The sequence below is a fragment of the Rhinolophus ferrumequinum genome, chromosome 5, assembly GCF_004115265.2.
Source record: "Rhinolophus ferrumequinum isolate MPI-CBG mRhiFer1 chromosome 5, mRhiFer1_v1.p, whole genome shotgun sequence".
NCBI lineage: Eukaryota > Metazoa > Chordata > Mammalia > Chiroptera > Rhinolophidae > Rhinolophus > Rhinolophus ferrumequinum.
In genome coordinates, this window is record NC_046288.1 from 36,366,598 (window position 1) to 36,386,611 (window position 20,014).

Below are 20,014 nucleotides of genomic sequence, written 5' to 3' on the forward strand. Positions count from 1 at the left end.
CAAGTAATGCTTTGATCAATAAAATAGTTTCTTTTAATTTCTTTGATTTATTTTTTCTTTTTCTAACCTCTTGATGTAAATAATGAAGTTCATTTATTTTCAATTTTTAGTGTTTTAATAAGTTCATGTAAGAATAACTGTTTTTCTCTGAATACTATTTAATTATATCCCACAGGTTTGTGAAATGTATTGCTCATGTTCTTATTCATTTCTAGCATGACTTTTTTCATTTTAAAGTCATCTTTAAAACTCAGAGTCACTTTGAAAAAAATTATCTAATTTCCTACTGAATAGTTGTTTGGGGGCTATCCTTCTATTGGTTCTAGTTTTATTGCATTGTGTGCTTAGTAGTTTTTTCCAATCTACTTTTGAACACAATAAGTGTCTCTTTGATGAATCTAAAGACCCTTTATCCAAAATTTAATTTAACATAAAACTTAATTTTAATTTGGATGAAGTGCTTTTAAGCAAAATAAATTTAGACAAACTGGTTTCCTGTCATTAAATGAGTGTTTTTGGGGAAAAAAACAACAACAACAACACTCTAAAAGAAATACAAATGGTAACTGACAGAAATTTAGGCTGGAGGCAAAGAACAATCCTAAAGAGTTCAGATAATGCAAGCAAGAAAGGGCATTAGCCTGAACAGAGATGGGAGAAGCAGAAGGAAGAGTTTAGTTTTGAACTGTGTTTGTGGTAACTAGAAAATTTAGGTGGATACTTGCAGAGGCTTATTGCCCAGCAGCGAGTTCAGGTCTCTAAGTAGGGATTTGGAATTACAGTTACACAGGTGATATTAAAACAAAGTAGGTAGTGGAGTCATTTGTCAGGACTGATGGGCCAAAGGCATTGACAAAAGTGGTGAAAGTTGATCTGATATAGAGGAGTTTGTAAAGAATGAAGAGAGAAAATACCAGAGTCCTGAATAGAATATTAAGTTGGAAGTGTTGAATTTCTAGTTGTACCTTTCTACAGGTTAGTTGGCCTATCTAGGCCAAGGAAGCTGAGTTTGACAGCTCTTTGGCCTCCTCCATAGAAAAGTAAAAAGAGGAGCAGGATTTGGGGAATGTAAAATGAGGAATTGTGTTTTAGACATGTTTAGCAACAAGTACAAAAACTAGTAAAAGTTGAAACTATGAATGCCCCGAGTTTGATTAAAGAGTAGTAGTAGCAGTGAGCTTTAATTCATGAAGTAAAAAATTAAGAGATGAATAAAATCTGGCAAGTGAAAGAAGAGGTGTGAGTAGGGTTATATGACCCAATATTTAGCAAGCATATTAGAACTTACTCTTATGAGTGCTGTCCTCATGCTTACAGTAATTTCCTTGGGAGGCTACGTACTTACTTGAAAAATTTTTACATCCTCCCAGTTTATAAGAAAGTATATTTCTTCTCTTGACAGCAGCACATTATTTTGAACCAAAGTGGTATAGCTTATTATTCCTACTACTCTATGTTTTCTGACTTGGCTTGTATGGATTTCTGATTTGTTGCCACATAACATTAGGTTGTCCTTTCCATCTAGAGAGAAGTTGGAGTAAAGGATACATTGTTTCATTACATGATTTCCCTGAGTAGGTGACTTCCCTGAGTAGCCAACAATCTTTTGAATATATACTTATTACCATTAAAAATAATCATGTTCATTTATTTTCATACCTGTGCACCATGAATGCAAGCCATAGAAGCAATAAAATCAGTGAGTCCTAAGTGAAAAACGGAAGATAAATTTGATGGCCTAAACCTGCTGGGAATAATAAGAATGGAACTTGAGTTTGGAAAAAAAAAATGCAGAAAAGCTAACCAAGGATTACAAAAACTTCCTTGGAATCTGTGGATTGGGTCTATTCCATAGAAGAGTAAGTATTTTAGACTTCTACAAAAGAAAGACATGCTGTAACTAGCAACTCAATTGTTAGAACAGATGTATAAAAGAGCTGGTAACCCCAATTCTGCTTTGTTCCAACGAAAACTAAAAACATAGCAGAAGTTGAACTTAACATGAAGAGATATAAAAAGTTAAGTTTAAAACACTCCTACCCTAGTCACACTCCACGGTCTAAAACCATTACTTGTACATAACATACGAATTTTGACTGATACTCTGATACAGTGTATGCTTGAGACTATTTTTTATCACAGCTGCTATGTCTGGTGTAAGTTGGTGCATGAAAGCAAGATCTTTCATTTTAAGTAGATTCACACCTGGAAAATATACCACACAACAAGGAAGACTTAAAATTCTTTCTTTTTTAGTAAATGGCCATAGTAATGGTAATGATGTTACCTATTTGGACCATCAACTATGACTCTAATGCACTGAGTAGGTCCTTTAAAAATGTTGGTTGAATAAATTTTTGAAATGTGTTAGTTTTTTTCCCTCCAGCGTCGTTTCCTTATTTATTAAATATTAGATATGATAACTTCATAAAGCTAAGGCATAAATTTCAAGTCACATAATATTTATAAAGTACTTAGCATGTTGCCTGTCACATAAATGTTTAAAATGTTAATCCCTTTCCTTTTTTTGTTTATCTTGTGCAATGGTAAGCACCAATATCTGGCAACCCTACTTGAAAAATCATTCAGACCGCGGTCTGCAAACTGTTCTTAGAAGAAGAAAGGGTATTTTTTAAATTAAACATACACACACACACACACACACACACACACACACACACACACACATATACATATATATAATATATGTATATATATACTCATGCACTTACATTATTTACTCACTTAGAACCTTGAAAACCCCAAGAATCATCCTTGCTTACTTCCTCTCTGTCTCTCATTCCTCACATCCAGTCCTGTCACTTCTCTCCACAACACAGCTCCAATCATGCCTTGACCCATTTGACATGCTAATCTGAGTCAGCTCCCATTAGTTGTCTCCTGAATTAATTCATTCAACTGCCTGCTAAATGGTCTACCTGCTTTCTTTATTCTGCGATCTATGCTCCATCAGAGCACAGGCACCAGAGTGATATTTTGAAAACATAAATCAGATCAAGTTATTCTCCTGCTCCAAAAGGAAAAAAAAAAAAGAATCAAATGGCTTCATATTCCATCTGGGATAAAAACTAAACTCTTTACTGTGGCCTATGAGGTTCTCCTTGTCTGGCTCTGCCTTCCTTTCTGAGCTCTCAATATTCTGCAAACTTACACAACTTCTTTCTGTTTCTCAAACATGCCAAATTCATTACTACCCCACAGCTTTTGCATTTGATCTCCCTGGCTGGAACACTTTTTCATAGACTGTCTCAAGGCTGTTTCCTTTTCACCATTCAGGTCTCAGCTCAAATGTCACCTACTCAGGAAAGCATTTCCTTACCACTTATTCAAAGCCATTCTCACTTCTCCTCAGCCCTACTCTATTACATTATCCTCTTTAATTGTATGAATAGAGTTTAACACTGTGATGAAAGTTTCTCGTTTATCTATTTTTGCAAAGGGAAAATAATTCTCTTTTACATTCTTAATGTGATATTATTTTTGCCTTCCTAAGAATAAATCTTGGTTCTTTTCTAGAATCATCTACCTGCCGGGTAGGATTAGTTCCAGTGCGGTTGAACTGAGAAAGTACATGAAGAAAGGCCCTGAGCTATAGTTATCCTGAGTCCCCTTGCTTCTTCATTATAAACACAGGCCCTATAATTCTCTGAAGGTCTGGCTAGGAAGCTTATCAGAGGGGATTACCTTAGTAGGTGGCTTTATAGTGAGTTCTGCAAAGCAAGTCTCAGCTAGAGCTGGAAGGGGCCACAGGCAAACCCCAAAGTGTGTAGTGCCAGCAGTAACCAAGGGGAACCTGAGTCACTGAGGGAGGCCTTGAGCCCTGTCTCAGCCCACAGAGGATAGATGATGAGCTTCTCCAGCCATAAACTTCTGTCATGGACATCAGTCAAACAAACAGCAACCAAGTAGGTATCTGGCTTTAGAGCCTTGACTAACCCTCCATCTTGATCAGGAATGTAATTAGAAAAGAGGCTAAATGAGAATCAGCATTTTTGTCTAAGAGAGACTGAACATTATATAGAGCAATAGTTCTCATATGGGTGCTTTAGCAGAACCATCTGGGGAGCTAATAAAGCCCACAGAGGCCCAAACTCCTCGAAGTGGAATGGGGGAATGCGTATCAAAATGTGATACCCACCAAAACTTGAAAACCAATGCCTTAACGGGACAGTGTAAATTATTTGATTGGAATAACTTTAAACTGGATGAGATTTTTAATTCCCCACCCCCCATTATCCAGTAGGTGGAAACTGAAAAGAGACAAGATAAGCTACAGATACTTCTTTTTAATTTATATTTTTTCAATGTACATCCAAATTTTATGTTGGGTTAGGTTTTTTAATGCTGTCCATTTATTTAACTAGTTACCGTCATCATCTTGCACTTGTAGTTGACCTTTGAACACCATCAGGTTTAGGGGCACCAACCCCTGTGTGGTCAAAAATCCCCAAACAACTTTTAACTCCCCAAAACTTAACTAGCTTCAGTGTTAGGAGGGGTGTGGTTTCAGGACTCCCATGGAAACCAAAATCCAAGGATGCTTAAGTCCCCTATATAAAACGGCATAGATGGATGCACACAATTGGACTTCCACATCCTCAGGTTCCCCACTGCAGATCAAAACAGTACAGTTATTCAGTGACAAAAATCCAGGTACAAGTGACCTACACAGCTCAAACCCATGTTGTTCAAGGGTCAGTGCATGCTACATGCTCCACGATTGGTTGTGCAGGCTGTTCTTTGCTGTACACCAGTACGTGGCACAAGCAGGCACATAGATATTTTTTGATAGAATCAAACAGTTAATTATAATAGTTAACTAATTAATAAATGTATATGCATTTAGCAGAAAGAATTTGGTGTCAGGAGGTACTCTGCCTGGGGGTGAGGGAGAAGGTAGGGGAACAAGGGAGAAGGTAGGGGAACAAGGGAGAATGTCTGGCAGAAGCAAAACTAGACATTTTTCAAAAACACCTAAAATCACCTAAAGAAGTAAATTACCTGCAGCTATCAAGTGCAAGGCTTCATTTGGTCATGTGAAAATATATCAGAATCAAGGGGTAAGGAAGAAAGAGAGTCTCTCAAAGTTGGACTCAAAGATTTAAGTACATTGGCACTTACTGCTGGAGAGGCCTGAGAGGGTTTGTCTACCCGCTGCCTATAAATAAATTTAATAGAGTGAAATTTGTAATTGATGTTCAACAGACCTTTTTTCGATGATCTTTCTGGTGTCTAGCTTATCTCTCTGATTCGGATTTATTTCTTAAAGTAAATTTTGTTCTTTATTGTAAAATATAAGTTCAATGCATAAAACTTAGAAAATAGAGATAAATGAAAAGAATCCATGATCGCACCACCTGGCGGTTGTCACTGTTAACTTAGTTGTCTGATAAATATGGGTATTTTGGGGACTATGATCTCTGTCACTTTGTTGGATCCTCGGCACCTAGAATAGTGTCAGGAATAGTGCTCAAGAAAGATTGTTGAAGGAATCAATTAAGACATGTCTTAAATATTTTCCTTCACATTAACCATCCTTCAGAATAAGAGGGTTCTCCTTACTCCCTTTGACCCTTATGGGCCCTCAAGAAGAAAAATATATTTAAAAAAAATTTTTATTAGACGTTCTTTACTTTCTTTGGCCTTGACTCGTGGTTTGAATGTTAAGTATTTCTAGGCATACTTTAAATGTTTTGACTATCCTTCCTAAATGCAAAACTGAACACAGGCTTGAAAAGGGGCTGACCAAGCCGAATATAGAAAAGGGCACCTTTCCAGATCTTACATTTTATAATCCATTTAGCAATCAGAGCTTCTTCCAGAATTGTAAACAGCAGGGACAGGATAGTTACCTTATACTTGGCTTGTGTTTGAATCGGACACCTGGCTTTCTCCCCTGTCCCTTGACAGTGAGCCCATTGCTCTACTTGGTCTCTAAGACCGAGGCGTTGCTTGTGTTCCTCTTTTATCACATCATGTTTTCTTCTGCCTTATTTTATTTCTCGGCGCATGTCTATTTGTTGTTTTCCTCACTGAGGAAGTTTATACTTATCAAAACAAATTGCATGTTACTTTTTATTACACCATTTCTAATTTAGTAACCAAAAATTAAACAAAAATATCTTGATTTTGTAACTTCCAAAATTGAAAACGTTCCAGTTCTAATCCAATTTAGAGCTTGCCTGTAAGTCACCTGAGACAAATGATTATGCTGCTTTCAACTGAGTCATACGGCCTGTGTTCTATGTACACTTTGATAAATATTGGGTAGAAAGAGAGGAAGCGAATCTCATTATTTAAAAATTAAAGTTAAATAAATCACATAAGAATAAATATATATTACATATTTTACTAGATTTTAAATTGAATGACTTTGTACTGTGTCAATTTAGCTAAGCCAGAAATAAGTCTCCCAGAATTCTCTCTCTGTATGGTTCTGAGTTTGGCTTTGCCACAGGAGAAATTTGCATAAGTTCTGAAATGCAGAAGTGAGAAGCAGCCATATTTATACTCTGGAAGTCAGTGCAAGACCAAGCACTGTTGCACTGATACACGTTGTTGCTGATCTACTGGCTCACCTTATTGGTGAAGGGCAGCAGCCAGGTCCATAGTTCCTCTGGCTCTAGCCAGATTGCTCCTTGGGCATCTGCAAATCCCAAGCTAGGAATATGTAAAGGTGCCAGCTTATTCTGCAATCCACCCATCTGACCTAGCTTGGCAACCAAGAAAAGCAAATCCAGGTTCCGGTTTGTCCTTGTGGGTTCTGATTTGTCATCACAAATTCCGGTTTTCCTCAAGAACTCCAGTTTGTTTGCTCTCGCTTCCCCTACTGCATGCCCGTCTTTTCTTCCCAACTTAGTAGTTTAAAACAACAAACATTTCTTACCTCACAGTTTCTGAGAGTCAGGAACTTGGAAGTTGTTTATCTGGCTCCTTGGGCTCATGGACTCACACTAGGCTGCAGTCAAGGTATTGGCCATGACTCCAGTCTCATCTGGAGGCCCAACCATTGGAGGATCTGCTTCCAAGCTTCTTTCAGTGGGTGTTGGCAGGGACTGAGGGCCTCATTTCCTCACTGGCCGTTGGCCAAAGCTCCCTCAATTATTTGCAATATGGGCCTCTCCACAGAAGACTCACATCATGGCAGCTGGCTTCCATCAGAGCAAGCAAATGAGAGAGCAAGAGAGGGTGAGCAGGACAGACAGCAGAGTCACTTTGCAACCTAATCTCAAAAGTGACGTCCCATCACTTTTATTATATTCTATTGGTTAGAAGGAAGTCAGGAGGCTCCGTCAACACTCAAGGGCAGGGGATTAATAAAAGGGCATAAATACTGTAAGCAGGGATCACTAGAAGCCATCTTTGAAGCTGCCTACCACACTATTTAAAGAGACAAAAGGCCTTCTGACCATCTTAGGCACTGTGCTAGGCACACCCTCTCTTGAAAAAAAAAAATAGAATTTCTGAGTTCTGGTCAAGATGGTGGAGTAGGTAAAGGCTGTGCTTGCCTTTTCTCACAGCCACATCAAAATTACAACTAAACTATTAAAAAATCATCATTGAGAATTGCCTGAAATCTTGCTGAACCAAAGCCCTACAACTAAGGATATACAAAAAAAGCCACCTCAAGGGGCAGCCAAATGGCTCAGTTGGTTAGAGCGTGAACTCTTAACAACAAGGTTGCCGGTTCAATTCCCACATGGGATGGTGGGCTGCAGCCCCTGCAACTAAAGATTGAAAACGGCAACTGGACTTGGAGCTGAGCTGCACCCTCCACAACTAGATTGAAGGGCAATGACTTGGAGCTGACGGGCCCTGGAAAAACATACTGTTCCCCAATATTCCCCAATAATAATTAAAAAAAAATTTATAAAAGCCACCTCAAAACTGGTAGGAGGGGCAGAGATGGGAACAGGCTGGTTCCACACCTGCATGTGACCAGTGACCATTAAAAACTGGGAGGGATATCTCCCTCCCAGAAGTTACCCCCAGAGGAGTAAGAGTCCCAGCACCTTCCTAGCCCAGGGTTCCAGTGCCAGGGAGAGAAGTTCCCATAATTTTTGGTTGTGAAAACCAGTGGCGATTGTGGCTGAGTGAGATGGAGGGTGGCTGGAGTCCCAGGTGCTCCTCTTAAAGGGACACACTGGATGTACTCCCAATGCAATCAGTGGCTCTGAGCTCCAGCACTGGGGCAGCAGATAGAGAGACGACAGAGATATATAGAGGGGAACTGAGTTGTCTGGCTTCAGGACAAGAGCTGGAGGGGCAGCTTTCTCTAGGACAAAAAAGCTGGTGGAAGCCATTGTTTCTTTGTTGAGCCCTCCCCCCTTTCAGCATGCAGCCATAGGCCATATCTGAGTCTCCATCAAGCTGGCTAACACTCTTTGTTCATTATGCCCTGGTGACCCCATCCTGCCCAACTTTTGGGCACATCCAAGCCACTTCTAGTGGCTTTTTCCTACAAGTTGCCTCCCTTGGCTCATGTTACTGACTGTCCTAGGGTCTCTCAAAGGTTCGTGGAACCCAGAGAAGCAATATTTGCCTTAAGCATGTACCATACCTTTGGCTGAGCACTAGAGGCAGCTGAACTTGTTTCTTGATTTGGCCTCTCCAGGCACTTCCAAGCACAGCATGGGTAGCAGACATCTCCAGATTGCTTGTGGCTCCTGCTGGGTGGCCCCAGGTGGGCACAAGCTGCAGCTAAACTTGACCTGCACTGGGTCCTTTCCCAGGTGGTCCTGGGACTGGCGTCCCAGTGGCCAGCTTTGAAATGAGCTAGAACATCACCCGGCCACTTCCAAGGACGACACACTCAAGGGGCAGATTGGGCAGGCACCAGAGCCCTGCTGAGGCAGATCCTGCTCTGTAGGGTCAGCCCCTCCACCATAACTCCTCCATTGTAATCATGGCCAGTCCTCACAACCAATGATCTTGAGGGTCAACCCCTCCCATTGATGTACAAACAGTAATGAAGGTTCAGCTGTAAGAGGAGGGCACAGACAACCCATACAATAGACACACTGGAGTGCATGGCAGGAAGGTGACCAGGAAGACTGAGACCCAGAACACATCTGCTACATGAGGCCCTAAGACCAGGAGACATAGCAGCTCTACCTAATACACAGAGACAAACACAGGGATGCAGCTAAAAAGGGAGACAAAGAAACGTGTCCCAAATAAAAGAACAGAACAAAGCTCTAGAAAAGAGCTGAACAAAATGGAGACAAACAATCTATCAGATGCAGAGTTCCAAACATTGGTTATAAGGATGCTCAATGATCTCAGAGAGAACTTTAACAAAGGGACAGGAAACATAAAAATGGAGATCTAAAGAATAAAAAAGAAACAGTCAGAAATAAAAAATACAATAACAGAAATGAAGAATACATTAGAGGGAATCCACAGTAGATTAGATGAAGCAGAGGCTCTAATCAGTGATTTAGAAGATAAAGTAGCAGAAAACACCCAATCAGAACAGCAAAAAGAAAAAAGAATCCATAAAAATGAGGCGAGCATAAGGGGTCTTTGGGACAATATCAAGCATACCAATATTCGCATCATAGGGGCACCAGAAAGAGAAGAGAGCAAGGAATTGAAAACTTATTTGAAGAAATAATGACGAAAAACTTCCCTAACCCAGAGAACAGAGAGCCGCAAACAAGTAGAACCCAAAGACCCAAACCAAGACACATCATAATTAAAATGCCAAAGGTTAAATACAAAGAGAGAATCTTAGAAGCAGCAAGAGAAAACTAGCTAGTTACCTACAAGGGAGATCCCATAAGATTGTCAGCTGATTTTTCAATAGAAACTTTGCAGGCAAGAAGAGATTGCCAGGAAATATTCAAAGTGATGAAAACCAAGGACCTACAACCAATATTATTCTACCCAGCAAACTATTATTCAGAATCGAATGGCAGATAAAAAGCTCCCTAAACAAGAAAAAGCTAAAGAAGTTCATCAGCACCAAACCAGTATTACAAGGAATCTTAGAGGGACTTATCTCAGATGAAAAAAAAATAAATAAATGAAAAATATGAGTAATAAAATGGCAATAACTACATACCTATCAACAATTACTTTAAATGTAAATGGATTAAATGCTCCAATCAAAACATAGGGTGGCTGAATAGATAAGAAAACAAGATCCTTACATGTGCTGCCCAGCAGAGACTTCCTCCAGATCTAAAGACACACACATACTGAAAGGAAAGGGATAGGAAAAAGATATTTTATGAAAATGAAAACAAACAAACAAAAAAGCTGAAGTATCAATATTTATACCAGAAAAGATAGACTTTAAATAAAAGACTATAACAAGACACAAAGAAGGATGTAGTAATTCCACTTCTGGATAATTATCCAGAGAAATCCAAAATACCACTTTGAGGAAAAGTGCTTATCCATATGTTCATTGCAGCATTACTTACAATAGCCAAGACATGAAGGCAACCTGGGTGTCCCTGAATGGATGAATAGATAAAGAAGAGGTGGTACATATATACAATGAAATATTGCTCAGCCATAAAAAAGAATGAATCTTGCCAACTGTAACAACACGGATGGACCTAGAGGGTATTGTGCTGAGTGGAGTAAGCCAGGCAGCAAAAGACAAATGTTATATGATTTCATTTGTAAGTGTAATTTAAGGAACAAAATAAACAAACAAATTAAACAGAAACAAACTCATAGATACAGAGAACATTTTGATGATTGCCAAATGGGAGGGGCATTGGGAGTGGATGAAAATGGGAAAGGGATTAAGAAGTACAAACTACTTATTACAAAGTAGTCATGAGGATGTAGGGTATAGCATAAGGAATATAGTCAACAATATCGTAATAACTACGTATGGTGTCAGATGGGTACTAGAACTATGGCGGTGATAGATGGGAAGGGAGTTGGGGGCAGGGTGAAAAAGATGAAGGATTAAGAAATACAAGTTGGTAGTTATAAAATAGTCATGAGGATGTAAAGCATAGGGGATATAATCGATAATATGGTACTAACTATGCATAGTGCCAAGTGGGTACTATTCAGGGGGATCTCTTCCTAAATTATATAAATGGCTAATCACTACGTTGTATACCTGAAATTAATATAAAATAATGTTGAATGTCAACTATAATTGAAAAATTAAAAGGGGGGAAGGGTAAGATAAAGGATAATAAGAGGTTCAAAGTTCCAGGTATAAAACAAGTAAATCTTGGGGATGTAATATTACATCATAGGGAATATAGTCAATAATACTGTGATAGCATGGTACAGTGTCAGATGGTTGCTGGACTTACCATGGTGATCACTTCTTTGGCATAGAGAATATAATCAATAATATGGTAATAACTATGTATGGTACTAGGTGGGTACCATTGAATAATTATTATATACACCTGAAACTAATATAATATTGTATGTTAGCTATATTTTAATAAAAATATTTTTAAAATAGAACTTGTAGGAATCATTTTTCCCACAGCATCTTCACAGAAAAGATTTGTGAGTGTAACTTTTGTCTGATAGAGTGGATCATGAATCCATACAAAGGAACTCAGGAAATGTTTAAAGAAAATGTATCAGCTCGGTAAACAGACATAGAAAGATAAATTGAAAAGAGGCATCTCTACACCAAACCTTTACAGGCAGGAAATAGGATACGATGTCTACTTAGTTGCAACTACTAGCCATATCTTGTATAACAAAAAAGGAATGATGACTCAGAAAGCAGAACCAAGGTTCTACAAGGTGGAGTCAAGAGTTATGGAGAATAACTCACAGGGACTAGGATTGAGCCATAAGCAAAAACATGGCAACATGCATCAGACCAAATTTCAGCAGACTAGTGACTGCTTTGTGCCTCTCATCTTCCCCCTTACTGAATGCAAGAATTTGTTTATCTTTTGATCTGCTCCTCATTCGATGTTGTGTGTGGATAGATGACTTATTTACTTAGTTCACAGGCTTTCAGATCTACAAGAATGTATCCAAGGAATTATACCTGAGGAGCCTCCACCACGCCTGAATAGATTTAGATGACAAGTTCCTGGACCTTGAGCCTGAGCTTGATGCTATAATGAGATGATATTTTTAGGGGGGCTCTTGGGAAGGAGTGGATTTATTTTGCCTATGGCTGTAACATAAGTAATCTGTGGACAGAAAGTGTGTTGTGGCAATTTTAAATCTGGCTTACAAATTCTTTGAAATGCTCTTCATTAAGAAATTCATTATTTATGTCCCTTCCCTCAAATCTGGGTAGGCTTGTATTTCTACCAATAGAGTGTGACAGAAGTGATGTTGGAACTCCAAGACTGGTTCATAAAGCACAGTACAACTTTTCCTTGTTGGTTGGAATACTTGCTCTTAGAGCCCTCTGCTACCATAAAAGGAGTCTGACTAGTTTAAGCACACCAAGATGTAAGGAATCCAAGCAATGGAGAGGACACGTGTAAGCAACGTGGTCAGCCATTCTAATCTTTGAGTAGTCCCATCCCACACTCCAGATACGTGTGGGTGAACAAAGCTTCAGGTGATTCTAGCACCCAGCCATTGAGTCACCCAATCTTTTAGTCTTTCCACCTGATACCCCAGACACTGTGGCATATGTTGTCCTAATTCCTGACCCACAAAATCTAATAATATTAAAACAATTGTTCTAAGTGACTAAGTTGTGGGGTAATTTGTTACATAGTCATAATAACTGGGACTGAGCCATGTAAATACATCACAGCTAAATTGTGAATGATATACATATTCGAGGTCAATATTTAGCTTTGAGGGCAGTAAACCGTCAGTGTGTTTATAATTATTTTAGAACTTTACACAAATTAGATAATGGATGTGTAAATACTCCTATTGCAATGCCTAGCAATAAAGAACAAGAATTTATTATTATGCCAAAAGAAATATATTAATATGTGTATATCAATTTCCAAATGGTTATTTTCAATGATCTATGAGTAATATACTGGCCAATGTTTCAAAGCTTTCCATGTATATCTCCAAATTACAGACGAAATAAAGATGTGGTTTGTTGTTCAAGGTGACACAAATCTGAACAAATCTAGAATTCAAACCCTTTTTATTCCAAATATCTTACTTTTCACCACTATATTCTCCTCCCTCCAGACATTTTAAATATAAAAATTAAGAAAATACAATTATGAAAAGTTGGAAAAGGCTCAAGAATAAAAACTTAACTTTGCAGCTAGAAAAGAGATTAAGAATGATTTAACGATTACAAATATGATGGGTTTGTATGTAGAGGAATAATTTTCAGTATGTCCTAAGAGGAAAAAAAAGAAATATATACTTTTAATTCATAAAAAAATTAAAATTTAGAAATTTAGGTGAGCTCTTAATAAAGTACTTAATTTTGGTAAGGGTTAATCTTCATTTATGTAATAGAGTTTGATCAACCATCTTCATGATTTAAAAGAAAAAGATAGATACTGAATTTTTTGTGGTACAATTGTACATATAGATACCAATGGTACATAAAGTGCAGGACTAAATGGCTATTAAGGCTCCTTTAGTTCTAATAGAGATAAGTAACAGTAGCTCCCACCTATGTAGCATTGATTATTTCACAGATATCAGCAAAGGACTCTATAGATATCTTATTTAATCCCCGAAACAGGCTTCTAAAGCAGGTATCACTTTATGGTGCCTTTTTCTATAGCTGAGAAAACTACTACACTGAAAGGTGAAGTCATCTTCCCAATGTCACCCAGCTAGGAAATAGTGGAATTGAAATTATACAATGGATCAATGGCTCATTTCTTCATCTTTCTATTGCAAAGAAACACAATAAAAATCAGACGTGTATATTACATATTGATATGGCCAGTCGCAGGCAAAATACCTGTAGTAGTCTAAGTCGGTTTTTATTTGTATATATGTAGGTCTTTCTTGAATTACAACTCTTGATCTCCTTTGAGAATATTATTGTGATTATACTGTACAGTTCTAATATCTACCCAATACATAAATTTCCTACATTTAGGTGGGTAATTTAAAAATATATACACGAAAAAACATACAGTGCTTATAAATCAAATGCAAATAAAAATCTTTTAAAAATCTTAGAAATTCATTAAGCAGGTTATGTTGATCCTATTAAAAATGGTTCTTCTATGTACAATACACAATCTTTAAAAATACTACTCCAGGAAACAAAAAAAGTCTTTGGTTCAGCAAAAGGATTCTAAATGTGGAAATTCAGTTTGTTAAGGAGGCACCTCTTGAGTTGGGCCTCTCTTATCTGGTTTAACTCTTCAGGAAGCATGGCGCTGACTTTCTTTGAAGGCAAAAAATATGGGCGAGGGGTGGGTAGAGGTTGCTATTCCCACAGAACATTAGCATATGAAAATATAACCAGAAGCTTGAATAATGCAGCAACTTAGATGGTATTTTCACTCTGCTAGATCAAAAAGATACAGAGAAAGTCTGCTTCCCATCCATTGTGGAAGGAGGGTAAGGGAATGATCATGGTTGATACATAAAAACATTTACTAGTTAAGTTTTTAGGTACTGGCCTCCAAAGCTATTGAAACTACTCTCTTCATTATTTGGAAGACAGCAAGGAGGCCGGAGGACAGGTGCTAGACGATGCTTTTACTTCTGACGTCCCATCACTTCTCCAGCAGCATGCCTGCGTTAATATTCTAAAATTATAAACACAGCCATGACTCAGATGTCTTTTTAAAAAGTTATTAACAAAAAGGTGATTACAGTGCATGAACATTTACCAATGGGATCTTCATTAAAAATTAACTGTGGTTATTCTATACTCTGGGTTTACTAATAGCAACAATCACAACACTGGCCAAAATACCTCCAGGGTTTCAAAGAGTCAGCAACCTTACCTATCAGACTTTATTCTCCTTCACATTTAAAGGGAGGGAAAAGCCTTCACAATTTTGTTTCTGCATGTTTCCTATTTAGATTGTGAAAACATCTAGTATATAAGATAAAACCTTTCAAAAAGCCCGTTACGTAACCACACACTATAACCACCTTCAACAAGGCTTTGGAAATTCTCAAAGGTATCGCAGCTGGCCGCAGGAGAATGAAAAATATTTTTTGCTTTATTTTCTCTAAGTTCCCCAATAGAGTATAATTACCTAGTTGGATTAACTAAGTCCTTTATTTTAGGGAGCGGTACCACTGACTAATGACTCAAACTTGCCTTTTCCAAGATGAATACCAGAAGCACACTAATACATTTCTAGGTTAAATGCAGGTAAAAGTCAAGGGCCTCTATTGACTACCAAGATTTCTGCAAATCACCACTTGAAGATGCCATAATTCTTATACAGAGTTGTTAAGAGCAGGGGAAATCTTCCAAAATTCACCCTTGGTCTTGATACCATTTGCATGACTTAGTTGCTCAAGGGCGATGCTTCTTAAACCTCATTAGGACACAAAGGACATGAGTATGATTAGAATGGAGCAATAGATTGCAGAGAAAACTATGCCCCCTTCAACAACAACAACACAACAACAACAAAAAATGGTTCTGACTGTGCAAAGGAGAATAGAATAACCTTCAACATTTGAGAAAAGCAAAGAATAGAATACATGAATAATTCACAGCATCTAAATAAGACATTATAATTCAGAACCACCTTCATACCCACTATCACCCACCCCAGCTCATGGGCAGGGCTTTCGTTTCCCTAATGGTCTTCCAAAAGATATCACAATATTCCAGAGAGAGAAATAATCAATGCTAGATTATTGGTTCGCATAGTCCTCTTTTGTAGTAGATACGCAGTAATCATTGTTTTGTTTTGTTTTTGTTTTTTCTGTCAGAAGTCTTTATCCCAGCCTGACAGCTCATCTGGAGGCACTCCCTTTTCAGGAGGATACTTGTCAAAGTAGCTGTGATCTGTGGGTCCATTGAGCTAATAGAGAAAGGATTAAAGCAAAGGTAAGGATGAGGTTGACTAAGCATGCTATTACATATGGCTAATACTTTCCATATCTGAACACGGGTTTTATACTACAAACACTGGTAAGTTACATATAAGGAAAAGATGGCTAAGTATCATTTCTGAGTCAGACTATCAGCCTCATGAGATCTCCCCTTTAGATCAAATGAATTTGGTCACTGGATTACATTCAATAAAAGCTACCTGGCTTGGGAGTTATTATTAAAAGAAAAAGTGACAGAAATTATGTCCATATTTTTCAAATAAAAAAATCTTAAAAGCAAATACTTCAAAAAAATACAAAATTTCTAAAATCCTTCTTCCATTTTACAAAAGATTCTCACCAATCTTGACATTTTATATGGTTAATTGACCTATATAAAGTTTCCAGAATGCCAAAGGGACAACTCAAAATATTATTGACTGTTGAAAGAGTGAAATGACTCTGGAATTAAGCTATTTTGCAGATCAGGTGGTTTCCAATTCTTTCTTTCCAACAAATTTAAGAAGCACCTAATTGAATTATCAGCTGATAGATCATTAAAAATATTATTTATGATAGATCATAATGTGTTTTTTTAGGAGGGTGGGGAGATCACTCAGAAGGCATTTAAAATAACATTTTGCTATTATTATGAAACCTTCCACTCCGATGTACTTATTTTTGTGAACACAGCTCTTAGCACTTGCATCAACATAATTTTAAAAAGGAATAAAATTGATGTGGAGTCTGATCCTATTTTTAAAATAAATAACATTCATCCACAGGTAAATTAAATAACTGCTTTTCAAAAGATGTTTAATAATTACTTCAAAATTTTGTAATTTATTTATGTTGTTTGATATTGCATACGATAAAAATATAATTATAACTAAATCCAGAAGAAATATTTATGTTGTCACAGAAATTTCTGTTGTCACGGGAATTTTCAAATTTATAAAACTATAATTGAAAGGTATTTAAAGAATGATCAATTAAAGTTTGCCAAGCATAAAAAATATTTTACATTAGGATGAAATTTTGTAGGGAAAATGGAATGGAAATACGAATTCAGAGAGAAAAAGGAGTCATGTAATATTTTTGTCTGTATTGTTAAATGGTTGATTGGTATCAAATCTCAGTGGTATTTAGATTACATTGGAAATATTTAAAGGAGTAAAGTAACAGTAGCGTTTAACTTTAAAAAGTCAAAATTTACAACATATTAGAAATTATATTCTCCACAATGACTTAAATGTACGATGAAAAATTCAGACGTCAATCTAAAAAATGTACAAGAGGAGACATAGATCTTCAAAACTCCTCTAGAGAGAACACAGTAGAACACAGTATAAAGAGTGTTGACCTACATCATTCCTGAGTCATTTTTCCCCCAATGCTAGCAGATATTCTGCTTTCTTTAGAGCTGCCTGTCCAATCAGCTACATGTGGTGACTAAGCACTTGAAATGCAGCTGGTCCAAACTGACATGTGCTGAAAGTGTAAAATCCACTTGGACTTGTGGAAAAAAACTGACATGTGCTGCAAGTGTAAAATCCACTTGGACTTGTGGAAAAAAAATAACTGTAACATCTCACTAATATTTTATGTTGATTACATATTGAAGTGATAATACTTGGATATTAATTAAATTAATTTCACCTATTTCTTTTTACCTTTTTTAATGTGGCTACCAGAAATTTTCAAATTACCTATATGGTTCATATTATGTTTCTAGAATCAACTGTCAGCACTGACTCTGTGGGGACTTAGATTTACATGTGATTGATTCCTGAGAGCTGAGCTAATGCCCATCAAATAGATAACAACATGTAGTCCCTATAATCACAACTTATGACGTTTTAACTTAATTTTGAAAAACCACAGAGGGTGCCAAAAAAATGTATACACACTTTAAGAAAGGAAAAAACTTGTAATACTCAAAATTGTAATACTCAATACATACTGATAACAAAAGATGAATACAAGTCATGTGTATACATTTTTTGGCACCCCCAGTATTTTAAAAATCTAAAATCTGTCACACACACACACACACACACACACACACACACACACACTCCTAAATTCTGTTTACAAAAACAAATACCCATAAAAAATTATAGTAGTAATATAGTAGATACCATACCTCTCTTTGTAAAGGTGATGGAAGGTTCCGAGCTTTCAGTCCCTCCCAATTAAAACCATTTAACCACCTGAGAAATGAGCAAAGTACAGAGAAATATCACTTGCCTGAAAATGATTAGCCTGTCAAGTTATCTGCCCATCCATTTGGTTGCCTGCTCCCTGTATGCAACTATGCAGCTGCCAGTGGTTGGAGGAAAATACTCGACCATGCTTGTTGTCTGGTCTCACCTTGAACCCATACCCCCTCACGAGGGGCACTTACTGCTGCCCAGTAATCAGTTTAGACTTCCCTGCTATCCCTCTCATTGTCACTCTGTCTTAGATTCATTAATTCATATTTTGTCTTCTCTCTTCAAACTTCCGGAACCTTCTCCCCATCCTCATTTTCCAACGATGACCTGGCTTTCTTTTTCACTGAGAAAACTGAAACAAAAAAGAGAACTTCCACAGTCTTCCACCAGCATACCTGCCTACTTACCTGCAACTGTGTATTCCCTTGTTTTGGCCCTGAATGAACTGCCTTTCCTTCTCGCTAAGGTCAACTCTTCTACTGTGTACTTGACCTCATAGACTCTGATCTATTCAAAGTCATGCTCCTGCAGTTCTCTCTCCTGAATCTTCAACATATTCTCTGCTGGATTATTCTCATCGGTATGGAAACATTGTATCTCTTGCAACCACAAAACACTGTCCTGTGAGTTGAGCTCCTTTCCAGCTCTCATTTCACAGTCTCTCCTCCCATGGGAGAAAAACCCCTTGAAAAAGTTACCTAATCACTCTATTTACCCATTTTCTCCTGACCACACTACAATCAGATTTCACCCTCTCCATTCACTGAATCACGTCAGTTCTCAGTTTTCATCTTATTTAAACTACTAGTAGCATGTGCCATAGCTCATCACTCATATTTCCTGAAACCCTTCTTCACTTGGCTTTCTTCCTACCTTCTTGGGTGCTTTCCCTCATTTTCCACTGCTATTTCCACAGGAAGTTGGTGTGTTCCAGGGCTCAGTTTTTAGACCGCTTCTTTTTTCAACACTCTCATTTCCTAGGTAATCTCATTCAGTCTTGTGGCTTTTAATAACATTTACATTCTGATTACTCCCAGATTTCTATTTCCAACCAAGATTTCCACGTTGCTTTATGGGCTAATAGGTACAACTGTTATTTATCCAGTTAGACACCCAGTCCACCAGGCACCTAGCATGTATCAGGTCACACTGGAGCTCCAAATTTCCTCCAGCAAACTTGCCTCAACTCTTGCAGTTGCTCAAAGCAAAGATCTTGGAGTTATCTTTTCTCTCACACCCTACCTCAGTCCATATGCAAATCTTTCAGTGTTACTTTCAAAATATGCTTACATTCAGAATATGACAAATTCTCAACACCTTCACTCTACCTGAACGGGCCAAGCCACTAGTAGTCCTTGCCGATATTACTACAACAACCTCCTAATGTGTCCTCCTGCTTTTGTCCCTGGCAAACAACCCAGCAGCAAGAGTGATCATTTAAAACTAAGTAAGTTCTCACTACGATTTTTGGTTCAAAACTCTCCAGTGCTTCCCATTTCACTCTTTACCATAAGCCACCGGGCTTATAAAACACCCTTTCCACCACCGCCCTTCCCCACCCAACCCTGTCCTCCACTTCTTCCTTTGCCCGTTTATCTCCTCATCCTGTTCCAACAAGCTAGGGGTGCTCCCTTTCAAGACCTTGCACTCCAGGCCCTCTCGCTGGATTGTTCTTTCCTCAGCTTTCTACATGGTTTGTTCCCTCCACACCTCCAGGTCTTTCCTCACAGGTCATCTCCTTAGTGAGGCCTTCTTTGGGAGTCCAATCTAACGTTGCAAGTCCTTCCCCACCCCCATCTCCACACGCGTTCTATCCTTCTCCCTGCTTTATTCTTTCTCCCTAGCACTTACTGCTATCTAACACA

The 20,014-nt window shown here is 37.9% G+C and overlaps 1 protein-coding gene across 4 annotated transcripts in view; it reads right to left on the reverse strand.

The window, feature by feature from the left end:
• Positions 1 to 15,818: 15,818 nt before the first annotated feature.
• Positions 15,819 to 20,014, reverse strand: part of PRKG2 (protein kinase cGMP-dependent 2) — a 97,464-nt gene continuing 93,268 nt past the window's right edge. For all 4 annotated transcript variants that reach the window (XM_033105262.1, XM_033105263.1, XM_033105261.1 and 1 more), the window contains 2 exons: positions 18,080 to 18,146; positions 15,819 to 15,923 (listed from right to left, as the gene is read on the reverse strand). In XM_033105262.1, coding sequence (XP_032961153.1) covers positions 15,828 to 15,923; positions 18,080 to 18,146 — 163 coding nt within the window. In that variant the 3' untranslated portion in view covers positions 15,819 to 15,827. The remainder of the gene's footprint in view (positions 15,924 to 18,079; positions 18,147 to 20,014) is intronic.